The sequence below is a fragment of the Hippocampus guttulatus genome, chromosome 2, assembly GCF_054856545.1.
Source record: "Hippocampus guttulatus isolate MCC_2025c chromosome 2, RoL_Hgut_1.0, whole genome shotgun sequence".
Taxonomy (NCBI): domain Eukaryota; kingdom Metazoa; phylum Chordata; class Actinopteri; order Syngnathiformes; family Syngnathidae; genus Hippocampus; species Hippocampus guttulatus.
Window position 1 is genome coordinate 27,941,534 of NC_141262.1, and position 15,547 is coordinate 27,957,080.

General features: G+C 47.0%; 3 protein-coding genes across 8 annotated transcripts; 2 read left to right on the plus strand and 1 right to left on the minus strand.

Annotated features, from left to right (window-relative positions):
• Positions 1-190: 190 nt before the first annotated feature.
• Positions 191-8,912, plus strand: rela (RELA proto-oncogene, NF-kB subunit a). Of its 2 annotated transcripts, XM_086105234.1 has the most exons (11): positions 191-464; positions 1,892-1,927; positions 2,047-2,192; positions 2,970-3,115; positions 3,556-3,647; positions 4,089-4,223; positions 5,325-5,429; positions 5,544-5,759; positions 5,852-5,932; positions 6,003-6,089; positions 6,905-8,912. In XM_086105234.1, the coding sequence occupies exons 1-11, from the start codon at positions 458-460 to the stop codon at positions 7,714-7,716; spliced, it is 1,863 nt and encodes a 620-aa protein (XP_085961360.1). In that variant the 5' UTR covers positions 191-457; the 3' UTR covers positions 7,717-8,912. The 2 variants fall into 2 exon arrangements, with proteins under 2 accessions (XP_085961360.1, XP_085961359.1); XM_086105233.1 differs by lacking the exon at positions 191-464 and having other exon boundaries at positions 493-1,927.
• Positions 8,913-8,967: 55 nt separating this feature from the next.
• Positions 8,968-11,038, minus strand: c2h11orf68 (chromosome 2 C11orf68 homolog). Of its 5 annotated transcripts, none has more exons than XM_086105239.1 (2): positions 10,686-11,038; positions 8,968-10,037 (listed from the first exon to the last, which is right to left on the minus strand). In XM_086105239.1, the coding sequence occupies exon 2, from the start codon at positions 10,028-10,030 to the stop codon at positions 9,284-9,286; it is 747 nt and encodes a 248-aa protein (XP_085961365.1). In that variant the 5' UTR covers positions 10,031-10,037; positions 10,686-11,038; the 3' UTR covers positions 8,968-9,283. The 5 variants fall into 5 exon arrangements, with proteins under 5 accessions (XP_085961365.1, XP_085961361.1, XP_085961363.1 ...); XM_086105235.1 differs by having other exon boundaries at positions 8,968-10,061; positions 10,686-11,035; XM_086105237.1 differs by having other exon boundaries at positions 8,968-10,061; positions 10,624-10,700.
• Positions 11,039-11,904: 866 nt separating this feature from the next.
• On the plus strand, positions 11,905-15,296 carry drap1 (DR1-associated protein 1 (negative cofactor 2 alpha)). The gene is made up of 7 exons (XM_086105241.1): positions 11,905-12,136; positions 12,444-12,516; positions 12,843-12,936; positions 13,204-13,329; positions 13,420-13,510; positions 13,608-13,696; positions 13,910-15,296. The coding sequence occupies exons 1-7, from the start codon at positions 12,095-12,097 to the stop codon at positions 14,094-14,096; spliced, it is 702 nt and encodes a 233-aa protein (XP_085961367.1). The 5' UTR covers positions 11,905-12,094; the 3' UTR covers positions 14,097-15,296.
• Positions 15,297-15,547: the final 251 nt, after the last annotated feature.

Here is a 15,547-nt window from a genome sequence, read left to right on the forward strand (position 1 = left end):
CGATTTGTGACCAGTTTATGTAGCACTCCTCAAAATTCTATTTGTCAACAGTTGACTTACTTTTCTTGTAACCGTACATGCTAATTTATGTTGAAATTATATCCCATTCTACTTGTGCTCGAAATGGAACATTTGGTCAGTCACAATACTGCAATACAAATAGTTCTTTCTCTCCCCCCCGCCCCCTCCTTTTAAGTAAATAAATCGATGTGGCGTCATCCATCTCAGGACAATAGTGTTGCCGCTTTACCGGAAAACGCGTGTGTTGTTGTGACATGCGGCTTGACATCGCGTCCCGGCGCGGCGCAGGGCCGTATCTCGGTGGGCGGAGAGAGGAGGCGCCGACTCCAACGAGTACCTCGGACTCGAGACCCGTTTTTGCCAACTCTTCGCACGGTTTGCCGCTTACAACCTTGACAAAAGGAGCCCAGAGAGTCCGCGGGGTATAGTGGGAGCCATGGCCAGTAAGTGGAGCCGCTTTCGCTTGCTTTGCTGCGTGATTGCTCACTTTTTGGGAGCGCGGAAGGGGTAGGGAGGTGAAAGTGGACGGAGTGTTGTTTTGCGCCCAGGGGAATCCCCCCGCGGCCAGTGGCTTGTCAACGTTTGTTATTCCTTACTTACTTAGGCGTGCGGTATCCTCAAGGTGATCGTAGGAACTTGTGTTGAAAGGAATAACCTTCCTGGTATGAGTGAATGTTGAGTTGGGGACGGGCCTGTTGGGTCGCGTATTTCCTACTACGACTGTCGAGGCCCCGAACTTCGTTTGAAAACGAAGTCATTTAATATATAACAGCCTCGCTTGGGGGGCATACTGTTCAATATGCCACATCCAAAGGTATTTTCCTGCGTGTGAGCGATGCGCCGACAGTTCGCCTTAATTTAAATTATGTCAGATGTTATTGTATTAGGTGTTAATCTTGGTCGAGGTGGACTCCTTGGTGTATCACGCATTGGATTGTTAATATGTGGTAGTGGGTTCTCAAACTTTTTAAACCTAGTATCACTTCAGAAATACTTAAGACACCGTTGTCTCATCAAAAAGGAGACAAAGGTTTTATTCCCATAAAGTATATCGCTGAAACATGAAGCAGTTTGAACACTGTGAGAAAATATCATAATGATCCAATCGAAATGTATTGCAAATAAAACTTGGAGTAAAATGAAGATCTTAAAACAAACAATTGTTCAAGATTGAATGCAAATGTGTACCATAATGAATTTGTGGAGCGCCAATATTTTGTCTTCTTTTTCGGATGCAGTCGACTGCAACCATAATGGCTTTACACTCCGTTACTATGCTAATAAAAAATGCTAATGGTATTTGGTATGTGTAAAGTGACGTGATTCTCAAGCATCAGCACGCCAAGTACTGCATTTAACTTAAAAGTTCAAAACAACTGAACTGCACTTAACAAATGACTGTAGTGGATTGCACTTCGTGTTATGGCTTTTGTTGGCCTCATGGCTCTCGCGCGTTTTGTCTTTAAGTTTTATGCAACCAACTTGAATTGTAAAGTGTGTCTATAGAACGTGAACATATCTCCATCTCTTTAGAGTTCGTCAGACCACATGACCCTTGTGTCGCACCTCACTTCATTTCATGAATTGCAACAATTCACAAAGCATCTGAAACTGAAGAACGGCTTTGTCCATGTGTCATTTGACACCATCTCCTTTTTTTTGTTTTTTGGGGGGTGGGTTTTCACCGCCATGCATGTCAAGTCAGCATGTTCAGTGTGTGTCTGCGACCTTTTACCTCTTAGGACACTTCCACTGTGACCACACCAAGAATGAGAATTTCCTAACAAGCCACAAATATGTGCCGAAATGGTTTTCCGTGTGTTGTGCGACCCTTTTGTGTGTTTCAAAATTCCCCTTCTGGCCATTCCAGGTGTGTACGGATGGCCAATGAACGCGCTCAACCCAGGTATGACGACTCATCCTGACAAATAAAAATGATGAAACAACCACCGGGCCTCGCGGTGACCAATATGAGACGGTCGGTCATACGGTCTATTTTAACCACATCGTTGTTGCCGTGTCAAGTCCAAACAGCGAGCCCCTTCATCGAGATCATCGAGCAGCCGAAGCAGCGCGGGATGCGGTTCCGGTACAAGTGCGAGGGCCGCTCCGCGGGCAGCATACCTGGGGAAAAAAGCAACGACACCACCAAGACCCACCCGGCCATTAAGGTGAGTTCACCTCGTTCATAAAGTCAAAGAAATTGTGCAAAGCACCACAAAAAAATGGTGTCGCTTATAAACAGTAAATATGCGACAAGACTGTGATCCCCAAACACTCAATTATCATTTTAAACACATCTTATAACATTACCCTTAAAATAAAAATCACTCGATTTGGAGAAAATGCGCAAGTATGAAGACTCGGTAGCTTCCACTCGCAGCCCAGGCTAAGGAGAGCCCCTACCCAACATCCAAAGCTCCTTGGTCTGGAGAGAAGTATCGCTTCAATACCAATTGCAGTGCAGACAGTTTTGGTGGCATCCTAGGGCGTTTCAGAACGCGCACAAAACTCGCAGATGAAAGCCTGCTAGCCTAATGCTAACCAGGGCTATAGTAGTTTGAGCTTGTGTTTTGTTTTGTTTTTTTCTAATAGTTTTTATTACATTGAGACTTTTGTTCTTCCAATTCAGTTGTGGAGTGTTTTTTATTTTTTTGTGTTTTTATTTTTTCAAAACGACATTGTTTTAGTTTTGCTTTAGTATTGCGATGCTAACCTCTAATACTAAAAGCCATGGGGAGGCTAACGGAAATGAGCGCAGACGTTCCGATCAACCAAAGCTACGTACACATGGATACAAAAATATCAGGACTCCACTTCTGCCCATGTGTCTCCTTCTATTCAAAATGTGTGTGTGTGTGTGTGTGTGTGTGTGTGTGTGTGTGTGTGTGTGTGTGTGTGTGTGTGTGTGTGTGTGTGTGTGTGTGTGTGTGTTTGTCCCATCACAGGTGCACAACTACAGCGGCCCCCTGCGTGTTAGGATCTCCCTGGTGACCAAAAACACGCCGTACAAGCCTCATCCGCACGAGCTGGTCGGAAAAGACTGCAAGCACGGCTACTACGAGGCCGACCTGCAGGAGAGGCGGATACACAGGTACGTCTGCCCCTTGTCCGGAAAGCCATGCGGCAGCACATAGAAGCGAGCGCCATGGAGTTTGAGTCACATGTTTCGACGGAAGGGGGGGGGGCACTTTTTACAGACGCCACCTCGGCTGCAGTCGGGCTCCTGTCTGGCACTTTGAGCCGCGTGGATCATTAACAGCACAGATTGGCTCATGACATGTTTGCCTTTTCGTTGTTGTACGCACACGTCAGTCAAATGAAAATTTGTTTCGCAAGACGAGTCGGGTGCTGGCCCATTTGCTGTCGCATAATTGCAAAAGTACCGGATCAACGTCTGCTAACTGACCTGTCGCAATAAATACCGAAGAGATAAATCAACCGTGCTGTGCCTGTCTCGATGTCGTTAGGAAATAAACAAGTATTTGTTGTCAATAACTCATCATTTGCGAAACGTGTGCTGTGTGTTGTCAGTTTTCAGAACTTGGGCATTCAGTGTGTGAAGAAGAAGGATGTGATTGAGGCCATCACATGTCGGCTGCAGACTAACAACAACCCTTTCAACAGTAAGTGGCGAACAAATACAATACATTCTTTTTTTTTTTTTTTGCGAATGCTACCTGCCAATGTGAAATCCAATTGACTGGCTAATAGAAAATTTGCATCAAGTCCTGCGAGGGATATTTCTTCAAATACCCAGACATTTATTTTCTGGTTGTTCTTTCAAGTTATGTTGAAAGTTGAGTTTTGGTAGTTTTGAAACCAATGAATATTCGTGTTTATTCCTCGTGATTTCAATATCACCCAACTAGGATTCTGATGATGATTTCTTCGGCCCTGCAATCACTTTGCTGCTGCCGGGGAGAACCCTCCCGCGCACCCACCCACCAGGCCCCCTCCCCGTGTTTAACATTCTGAAAGTGTGGAAGCCTGCCTTGTGACAAGATGCAGTGATGAGATTGCTTGCGCCACACCTTCACCCTCTCCCTGCTGTGTCTTGGCTGCAGTTCACGAGGCCAAGGTGTGGGAGGAGGAATTTGACCTGAATTCGGTGCGGCTCTGCTTCCAGGCCTCCATCACGCTGCCTTCGGGGGACCTGTTCCCCCTGGAGCCCGTCGTCTCGCAGCCCATCTTTGACAACAGTGAGTGATGCAATATGCGCATGCAGCGCCCTCTGCTGGATACAAACAGGCATGGCCGCTGGTTATCATTTGAACTGATTTCCCGTATACATAACCAAAAAATAAAATAAAAGACATTTATAGCCAGGGCGGCCCGGTAGTCCAGTGGTTAGCGCGTCGGCTTCACAGTGCAGAGGTGCCGGGTTCGATTCCAGCTCCGGCCTCCCTGTGTGGAGTTTGCATGTTCTCCCTGGGCCTGCGTGGGTTTTCTCCGGGTGCTCCGGTTTCCTCCCACATTCCAAAAACATGCATGGCAGGTTGATTGGACGCTCTAAAATTGTCCCTAGGTGTGAGTGTGGGCGTGGATGGTTGTTCGTCTCTGTGTGCCCTGCGATTGGCTGGCAACTGATTCAGGGTGTCCCCCGCCTACTGCCCGAAGACAGCTGGGATAGGCTCCAGCACCTCCCGCGACCCTAGTGAGGATCAAGCGGTTCGGAAAATGGATGCATGGATGGATTTATAGCCAGTCCACGTTCAAGATTCCTCCCTATACTGCTATTTTTCTTGATTCAACACACACGCACACAGTGGTCAATTTAAAATGTTCAGCGCCTCTCCTCGAGATGTTTTTAAAAAGGCAGTGAGAGCAAAAACGGAGTTCATTTGAACTTTATTGAACTATTTAACAATGCACTCGTGTTATTCTTTTGACCAATCCTCGTCCACAAATCCATCAAAGTCCTCATCATTTGTATCCGAAACAAGCAGCCAGGGAAGTTCACAATTAAACACGCCACAACCGTATTCGCAGTTTTTGGAACTCGGTGACCCGCGATATGCGTTTTATGGTCAGGAAAATACGGGACCTAAATACTCCTGGAATCCCGTCACCACAGCGCTTCGTCGTAAGGCGGCCCATTAACGTCATTAGTAAATTAGTAAAAACGATGGCGTTGCAGCAAGAAATTCGATGATTTCGTTCCTCAAAAATCAGCGGTTATTCGCCCTCGTATAGTTAAAAGTTCGTCTTGGCGGTGGTTCAAGCGATGACTGATTTGATTTGAACTCATCTGGCTGCGTTCTCAAACTCTCAGCGTTCACTCCTGATTTTTCTCGTCACAGGGGCTCCAAACACAGCAGAGCTGAAGATCTGCAGAGTGAACCGTAACTCGGGCAGCTGCAAAGGCGGCGACGAAATCTTTCTACTCTGCGACAAAGTCCAAAAAGGTCAAACCTGCTGTTCAGTGTCTGGAGGGGGGGGGGACTGGGGTTTCGGTGTGTTTTGGAAGGCGAGGTCCAGTTCCTGTTTAAAACTCTTCCTGGCCTGCTCTCTCAACACAGAGGACATCGAGGTGCGCTTCTTCCAGGACTCCTGGGAGGGCAAGGGAACTTTCTCGCAGGCCGACGTCCACAGGCAGGTGGCCATCGTGTTCCGCACGCCGCCCTACCGCGACACCAACCTCAGCGAGCCCGTCCGCGTCAAGGTGCAGCTGCGCCGGCCCTCGGACCGCGAGGTCAGCGAGCCCATGGACTTCCAGTACCTGCCCGCCGACCGGGGTACGACTCTTGAGCCCTCCCTCCAGCAAATGCGTGGCCTAACTGCGGTCTGATTGAGTTTCTCGCGCCCCCCCCCCCCCCCCCCCTTCCAGACGAATACCGGTGGAATGAGAAGCGCAAACGCACCAGCGATATGTTCCAGAGTCTGAAACTGGGATCTCTGTTGTCTACAAGTATGACCCGAATGATAGTTCCCCCTCCCCCTCCTCATAAAAATGCTCACTAAGCCCATTTGGATTTCAGGGTCAATTCCGCCACCCGATCGCCGACACTTCAGCCCCGCCAGGAGGACGGCCCCAACCAAACCTCCGCCGATGATGGCGCCAGCTTGTGAGTCTGCGCATCATTTTCTTTATCCCTCCGCACGACATTTAGCGGGATTTAAAAGGTAACACTCACACTGGTGGGAAGCAACAAAGTATTGGGATGCCCTTCCTGTCCCTTTTCAGGCTCTGTGCCTCATTTGTTTTTCCAACAAATTTTGATTTTGACTCCCTCCTTCTACTTTGAGAACGGATTTCTTTACACGATTATTGTTGTTTGACTTTCGGCTTAGTCCCTTCAGTCAGCGGTCGCCAGAGGAGCACTTTGTCAAAATAGGCTTGTACTTTTTTATTTATTTTTGGGCTTTGCGGATGATGCCGTCTTATCAAAGAGAAAAACAAAAACAAATTCGGGGAAGCAAGAAATTTCTCTCATGCAAAAAAAAAAAAAAAAAAACTTTTTTTTCCAATTGGTGTTCTTAGCTAATTTTCTGACTTTATTTTGTGTAAAAAAAAAAAAAAAACCTTCAAACACCCCCGCCCCCCCACCCCCCAAAAAAATCTGCTAATTTTTGCTGACTTTCCTCTTTGCTGTAAAGTCAAAGCAATACAAAATTACAAAGCAGTATAAAACAGTCAAATGTCCTGCCTGTAATTCATTTCGTTATTGTAGTGACGGACCAACGGATAACTTGTTTTATTCTTTATCTATTTTTTAAATTCGTCTAACCATGAATCGGTCGTCGGAATTTTATCCTGGCAAATACCGGAGTCGGCATGAACCTAAAAAATAAATCCCTTCGCGGTCGGGCCCTACTTGTCGTTAGGGTGCAGTAGGTGGCTTTGAAGTTTTTGAAGTTGCCGGTTGCGTTTGTGCTGCAGTTCCACCTGCTGCCAGCGGGGCCAAGGCGCAGCCCTCCTTCACTCACATGCAGCCCAGCCAGATGTTCCCGGGCCAGACCAAGGTGGAGGCCTCCCCCTGCTCCTTCTCCTCCTCCCCATCTTCCAATTCCGTCGCAGCCACGAGCCAAACGTGGAAGATCATGGAGAGCTTGAACCTGGGCCCGCAGCCCCAAGCCATCCGGGTTTCGAGTTGCTCCACCAACCACCCGCCCGTTTCCAGCCAGGACTACCCCACCGTCAACCTGTCGGACCTTCAGGAATTCTTCCCCAGCATCAGCTCGGTCGTCACCCATGAGCCCCCGGCCTCGCAGGGGAGCGCCGCCCCCTCGCAGTCCTCCGGCTTCTTCCCCGTACTGGGCTCTCAGTTCCCAGCGGACGCCAGCACGGTGGAGGAGGGCATTCCGCAGTTCCCCAGCTTTTCGGAAGCCCAGGCCTCAGGAACCCTGGACAGCCTAGACATGGACGACTTTGTGGACCTCCTGAATCCGCCGGACGAGAGCGGCAACGGCCAGCAGGCCGGCCACTCGGCGGCGGTGGCGACGGCCGCAGCGCAGAACGCTTCGGACCCGGCCGGCAACCCGGGAAGCACCTGGATGAATTATCCCAACAGCATCGTCAACCTGCTCCAGAACGAGAGCATGATGGACGTCTTGACCAACAACGGCAACAACCTGCAGCGGCCCGCCGTGCTGGACGAGTTTGACGAGTTGATTTCTGTGGATGAGGATCATCTCATTTCCATTTTTAACAGCGGAAGCCAGGCCGGTTTTGTTTCGGGACACCCCACTTAAAAGGCATCGAAGAGTGCTGCTCACATCTGGCACGTCTGGAACGCCCTTTCAGCATTTATTCCACGTCCATTTCCTGAGATGCTCTTTGTCCTCACTTGCTCAGACAATTCAGGGCACTTGACAGAACGACTGCGTCTTGCCAGTAACATTATTTCCACTAGTGCATGCCCCTCAATCTGGCTATCAAGGATTAGATCCATGCACTAGTGACAACCCCCCCCCCCACAAAAAAAAGACTTCTCATCAAAGACATCAAATAAAATCCAAACCGTTTGAGCATTTCTTTGAAATCCAGCTTTAAGTCCATGTCCTAGCCCGCTCTCTGGTAACACAGCGTTAGTTGCTAACCACGCGCTACTTCAAGCCCTAACCTTCATTGTGGCGCGATAAACTTGCATTTCCTTGGTTCAGCCCTTAAAACGAGTGATGCACTTCTCTGTCCTTCTCGTCGTTCTACCAGTGCAGAAATGTCATCCGGTCGTGGGGTGGGGGGGAACGTTACTGCAGTTCCATCTTGGTTCTACTTGCACTGAATTGTATGACGAGTGAGGACAAAGAGCCTACCGGTACTCGTACCTGGACCTAGAGCTGGATTTTTCTGCTATTGAACAAATGCTCAAATGGATTTCCATCAAGGTTGTTGAAGTTTCATAACGTGTTCACCGTTTTGTTTTGTTTTTTTAAACGACGACAGCAAGTCTGCTTTTCTGACTCGGATTGCAAACAGACTTGAAGGTAAGTCTGTGCAGCTGTGTCTTCAAATAGTCTGTCACCTTTGTTACAATAGTGGACCAATGTCTTTTTTTTTTTTTAACATCTCGCCAAATGGTAGTCATGTGCTCAGAACCAAATGAAGGGTCTACTTGTAAATAACACGGGCAACGTTCACGTCTGCTTGCATCGCAATGAACTGTGAAAAGGTGTCATGCCTCCTCTTCCTCCTCCTCCTCGTTTGTGTCATTTATTGCAGTTTCCCCGCAACCTTTGAGCCATTTTACATTTTGGAGAAAAAAAACGTCAGCGCTGATCCGCTCTCGTGCCAACTTATGTGAAATGCCAAAAACAAAACCGATCGGCAGTGTTTTTTTTTTTAAGCTTGGCAATCACCGATTTATTGTTTGGCAACAGCTTCGACTAACTGGATTCAAACCTACTTGCTTTATTGTCGAATAAAAGATTCCTGGAGATGTTTTGAACTTTGAAGTGCGAGTGTAAATTCATCCAAGTTTTGCAGCATAAAGCAAAAGCCGGAGCCTTCAAAGGTACTTTACTTGGCAATTATGGAACTGTTGTTTATGAAAAAGATAAAACTTGTGTCAATCCTAACAGAAAATGTGCAGAAACGGTGAGGTTTCCCCACAAGGTCAGCGCAAATGTGAATTCAGTCAACCAGCACTTACGAATTTGATTATTTGGAGATTTGGGGGGGGGGGGAGCCCTGGCTCAAATAACACTCACTTCAACAGCACAAAGATAGATGATGGAATCCAATCTGCAAAAGGTAGAACTGGATTCTTTTCAACCCATGATATATTTTCTTAAACATCTTTAACTCTTGCCATCAGGCTTATGTGACATCCAGGTTGGTGACTTTGTTGACTATGCGCGAGCGCCTCGGCACACACTCCAGCTTGAATTTACTCTCATAGATGGTGGGACAGAGCTTCCAGCGGTTGTTTCGGTAGATTCCCAGGTATGTGTACACGTCCGGCTTGTAGGCCAGAGGACACTTGACCCCCGAGGCTCGGATGTGAGCGTCCAGCTGGACCACTTGGCTCTCGTCTGTGAAGTTGTCGTTGTAGACGCAGATGACATGCCTGTCTCCTTTGACGGGGTCGTACGGGCTGACTTTGACGCTGCAGATCTTGCCGTCCACCGTCGCTCTGGCCACGCACTCCCACGCCTGGTCCACCTTAAAGCCGGGGTCCAGGTGCATGAGCCACTTGCCCGAGAGGACGCCGTGGTTCAGCGCCAGCTCCTTGACGTTCTCAAAGTTGACTGCCCGCCCGCTGGCCACCAGTTTCTCCCAGCTCTCCTGGAGAGCGTCCACATCCCCGGCGTCGGAGCAGTGGTCCGGGCCCAGCACAGAGATCCAGCCCACGGGGCCCACGCCCAGCTCCTTGTTGCCAAATCTGCTCACTCGTGACGGCCTGTTGCTCTCCAGCCAGTCGTCGAACTCCGATCTGGGTTTTTTTCTCGAGTCGAACACGATCCAAGGGTCCATGTCCGCTGCCAAGGACTCGGCGGCATAGGTCTCGGCGGGGAACAAGGGCTCCATGTCACCTTCAAACGAGGATGCCACTTCCTCCTCCATGATGCTCCTGTTGAAAATTCTGGGGTTGAATCTGAAAAAACACATTACACGCACATATATGTATGTGTGTATATATACTCTCCTTGATGTATTCATATATTTTTTTATAAAGTTGCTGATTTTGCATACTTGTTTAGCTTGAACCCAAAACGTGTACTTTTATATTTAAGTACATTGAAGATTCGGTACTTTTGTCAATGTACGTAAAAGTGATGGAGCTTCTTAAAGTAGTCTTCTTGTACATAAGTATCCGTACTAGTACAGTACTTCAGAATGAGAGTACTTTTACAACCTCGGCTTTACCTTGCAAGACTTGCTCACATTTACTGTAAAAGACAAATCCAGCATGCGAGATACGCAACGTTTTGAACCTGCAAAACAACTGTTTAATTACCGATCACAAACGTTGACGTGAACGTGTACTCACGTGAAATACTTTGGCCTTGCTAGCTACATTAGCTTCACTAGCTGTTGTGATCAACCCGCCGCGTTTGCCGTGTAACAGTGGTCGAATTAGAAACTTTCGGTTCCAGGAAATACCCCCCCACCCTCGGAATCGGGGGGATGGAAGATGGCAAAGAGTAAACTGTTACCCGTTTTGTCAAACGTGGTGATCGAGGCAGTCAAACCGACGTCAAAATAAACACGAGTTTACCTTCGTGAAACCTCCGGCTTCCAGTGGGCGCTGTCTGTCTGTAGCTGGAGGAGTTACAGTCGTGTAAATCTTCATCCATCGATTATGCGAGCTGCGTATCTATCCGTGGGTCGCGGGCGTACTGGAGTCCATCCTCAGTCGGCCAGCGGGGTACACCCAGAAGTAGTTGCCAGCACACATAGAGAACCAACCGTTCACACTCGCACCTAGTGACAATTTAGAATGTTCCAGTACCCGAGCGAGGAAACCGGAGTGCCCGGAGAAAACCCACGCAGGCACGGGCAGGACGTGCGAACTCCACACACACGAATCGAACCAGGGACCTCTGCACTGTGAGGCGGACGTGCTAACCAGTCTCTCTGTGCCCTGCGATTGGCTGGTGACCGGTTCAGGGTGTCCGCCTACTGCTTCAGCACGCCCGCGACCTTTGTGAGGATGAGCAAATTAGAAAATGGGTTGATGGATGTTCAAAGGAATTGTGACAAGAGTAAGAAATTGGGGAGTGTTTGAAATTTATCCTAAAATGTCTGAAATGAGGTGGACATTTTCAATGGTTTGGATCGGACAAGAAATGCGCAAGCACAGAATGGTGAAAAGGATTAGAATAAGGCTAAAGAGTATGATTTCTGAAAATGAAATGACACACACTTGTAAGCATGACACTGTTAAAATATATGTATTACGATATTTTAACACGGAAGCATCTTAAATCTCTCCGTTTACATACCTGTCAACTTTTCGGAGCGCCAACCTGTATAAACTACCAAAAAAATCCTTATAAAGAGCAAAAAATCCTTATAACATACCAAAGCATTTTATATGTCAAAATAACGGCAGAAAAAAACCCACGAAATTTTCAATTATATTTATTGTAGATCTCCATAATACAATGTCTGGTTAATGTCTAATCATCATTCTACTTAGTGGCATTACTGTGTTCAGAGTTGTATTCCTGCGTTACTTTTATCACCAACTCCAAATCATTTGGAGTTGGTGAAAAAAAACCCGGAAATTTTCAGAATCCGTATGATTTGTGCGATACGGCCATATACGTAAGATTCACCACAAAATCCGTATGAACTATGGCTAAACCGTATGAGTTGACAGGTATGCGTTTACACAATCCGTTTCCCCCCCACCTCGATCATATGTTTAAATTTTCGCCATAAGTTTGGTGACGATCGGGCGTCAGGACCTTGCGGGCACCAAGCTACGCAACCACCACCGGAGTAACGACGACGTGCTAACGTGCTAAGCTAACGGCTTAGCCCGACCGGGACGGTCGCGCATCTATTTTGGTGTCTGCCCGCCGGTGGACCTTTTCATTATTCCGGAGTAATATTTCATTTTTGTGTGTGTGCCTGTGTGCGCACGTGCGTGTGTGTGTTACCCAACGGGTTTACTTCACAATGCCGAGCAAAAAGAAGAAATACAATGCGAGATTTCCACCGGTAAGTGTTTACCGACGCCGGTGTCCCGTCCAGCTAACATGAGCTAATCTTACTCACTGCTAATTTGTAATTCTAAACTTCATTTGCTTTAGGTTGTACCTTGCCAGATGAACACAAAACATCTGTTAGTCGAAACGCGTTGAAACGCACTCGCATACTTCCAAATTTGTGCCCTAACCTATCTCAAGTTCGCCACTATTTCGCATTGTTTTTAGCACGGCGAGCTGCTGTGAAAGCGTTCCGAAACATTTGTGCACGTCTTTGATCTTAGCAAACACTTATTTTTTGGTGCTATCTTCTTTTTCAGGCAAGGATTAAGAAGATTATGCAGACGGATGAAGAAATAGGCAAAGTGGCTGCAGCAGTACCAGTTATTATTTGTATCCTTCGTGCCTAACATCTTCACTTTGCTGTGTTGAGGAGGGTTGAAAAAAACGACAGCTTTCAAAGTTGGGGAAGGAGATCAAAATGACCAAAATTGATGGTCAGGAACGTCCGGACTAAAACAACCACATTTCATGCAATGACAGTGGTATATTGATTTACAAGTGCCTCATCTTATACTTATGCCTTACATTTGACATTAAATTTGTACTTGATACTTGAAACTTATGGCTTTACCTTGGCGAACCCCATTCGATTGCATAAAAGAAAGTTCTGTGTCATCCTCTTCAAAGCCATGCAGGTTCCTTTACCACGACATCAGCGAGAGCCCTGGAGCTTTTCCTGGAGTCTTTGCTCACAAAGGCCTGTCACGTCACCCAGTCCAAGAATGCCAAGACCATGACAACGTCACACTTGTAAGTTTTGCCGTCTATGGCGTTTGCGTGTTCTCGCCTATTTGCTACTTTTCCTTTTTATTTGTGCTCTATCATAAATACCCTGAGATGCCACACGATGCTAGCAAAGCTTTGTTAACGAGGAAATGGGGCAATAGTTTGTCCAAAGCCAGCCGGTTCGATACTCTCATTTATTGACAAGGACGTCGCTCAAGTCACAAATACTAGAAGAAGTTGTTGGCAAGCTCAAAGGTGATGCTTGATCTTTGTGAATGCGTGTGTGGACAGAAAACAATGCATCGAACTGGAGCAGCAGTTTGATTTCTTGAAAGATCTGGTGGCAACTGTGCCGGACATGCAGGGTGAGGGGGACGAGAACCACACTGAGGCGGTGGGGGAAAAGCTGCCACGCAGGTATTGACGTGTTAATACATCCTTTACTCCAATGTCAGGTTTGCATGAGAGTTTTGTTTATGCGTTGATGGTGTTGCTTTTCTTCCCCAGGGGTCGAAAACCAGGTTCCGGTCACAAAAACGGAGGGGCCGGCTCAAAAGGCAAAGACAAGAAGTTGTCGGGAACTGAGTCAGAACAGGAGGTGGGAAGCGATTCGCACCATGGGAGCCCTCTGGGTTCCGTCACCGCGTCTTAACCATTTATGTTCCCAACATTTATGTTGGATTTGGGGGCAAAAGGAGGACTCTGAAGACAGCGAGACAGATGGGGACGAAGAGGACGGCTCTCAGTCAAGCACAAATCTGCCGGCTGCATCCAGGTTCCACAGGTACAGGCTCAAAGGCGACAGTCATTCGCTGACGCACACGTCACTCACCAATCCGGGTCTGCCTTTTGACACAGTGTGACCATTCATTATTCGGGGAAAAAAAAAGGACTGAAGATTCAATGAAAATGTATTCCACAACATTTGAATTGAAGAATCACTGCTAATGTAGTGCTTTGTGCATCTTGTTCTTGCCTCTGCACGTGTCGTTTGTAGCGCTGGCGCACCCCCAAAGTACCCGCACGGGGGCAACGTGGTCACAGGGGACGGCGCGGCCCTGGCGCAGCCTCGGGTCCCGGTGGCCTTCGCCCCGCACCCTTCCATGATGAGCACTGCGCCGCCTCCGCCGGCTCCCATGCTCGAACAAAACGCGGACTACGATGACGAAGACTATGACTCTTAGCTCCCCTTTCCACCCCACACCTCCTCGCCACACACACATTTTTTTTCCCCCAGTTTAAGTTGCTATCACGGCGGTCGCTCGGAGCAGAGGAGCAAAAGACTCTTCATCGGGCAAGAGGCCACAGGAAAGAAGAATCTGGTTGTACATTGCGTTTTAATTTTGTGTTCTCTTTTAAACTTGGGATTTTATTTCATTGGAGACGTAAATCCAACCAAAATAGTTTTAAGGACTTCCGTTTTGATTTGTATACTTTTGTTGTTGTTGTTGTTGTTTTTTTTTTATGCCTACAGACAAAATAGGTGTGGTTTGTGTTACTTTCAGGCATTTCTCCCCCTCACTCCTCTTTTGTTTTCTTTTTAATTCATGTTTTTATTCCCCCCTTAAAAAAGACCACAATGCAGACAGCTTCCTGATTTTTTTTTTTTATGAACCCCACCTTTGTTTTTTTTTAATCCGTCATGCCAATTAGTTTCTGTTTCTGCCATAGTCATCTTCTGACTACTTTATTGTTAAATTGCATAAGCCCCTCTCCAGCTCCTTAAATTTGTTTTTTTTTTAAAGAATACTTTTAATGCTTTCATTGAAAGTAGACACAGGTTCCCATCTTTGTCCATGCTCCATGTTTCCATGTAGGCAGAAGGAAGTTGCATTGTAAACTTTTTAACATTTTTATTTTGTACGGATTAAATAAAAAAAAAAATCTCATATTTCAATTCAGTGCCCCTTTTTTTTCCCTCATGCATATGTCAGTGAGGTACAAATAATGTTAGCGATTACATTTACTGAACTGGAAAGTTAAGTACAACTCTACGTAGGCTGTGATTTTTTTTAAGGGGGGGGCGGATCCACTTGAGCTAGTAACACACTTTTGAGAATCTGCACTAGACCATTTTGTAGTGCTTTGGCATCTGAATGTTATTTTGCTGCCGGGGAGGACATACTTTGATTTGCCATTTCAAAACGGACGTGATGGAGAAAGGAAGCGGGGAGGCGGAGGGCAAAGGTAGCAAGGGAACTCATTAAGGGGCCCCCGCCAGGAAACAGTTTTTCCACACGGCAGCCAGCAGGGCCAAGAGGTGCTTCTCTTATTTTCCAAACATTTCCCTTTACAGTAAAATATGCTTTTTTTTGTTTGTTTTTTGTATGTGTTTCAAGAAATTGCAACTTAAATTTGAAGATTAAAGGTAAATAACAAGTGAAGACCTACTTCTGAAACCCCTTGTATACGTATTCGAATGTTAATTGTATTTTCTGCGGCAGCACGTTGATCGACTAGTGAGCAAGTCCGTCGCTGGTTCGAACCCCGGCCTTCATCTGTGTGTGGAGTTTGCCGTTTCTCCATGTGCGCGTGTGGGTTTTCTCTGGGTACTCTGGTTTCCTCCCACATTCCAAAAACATGTATGTTCAATTAATTGAGCACTCTAGAGTGTCCCTAAGTGTGATTGTGAGTA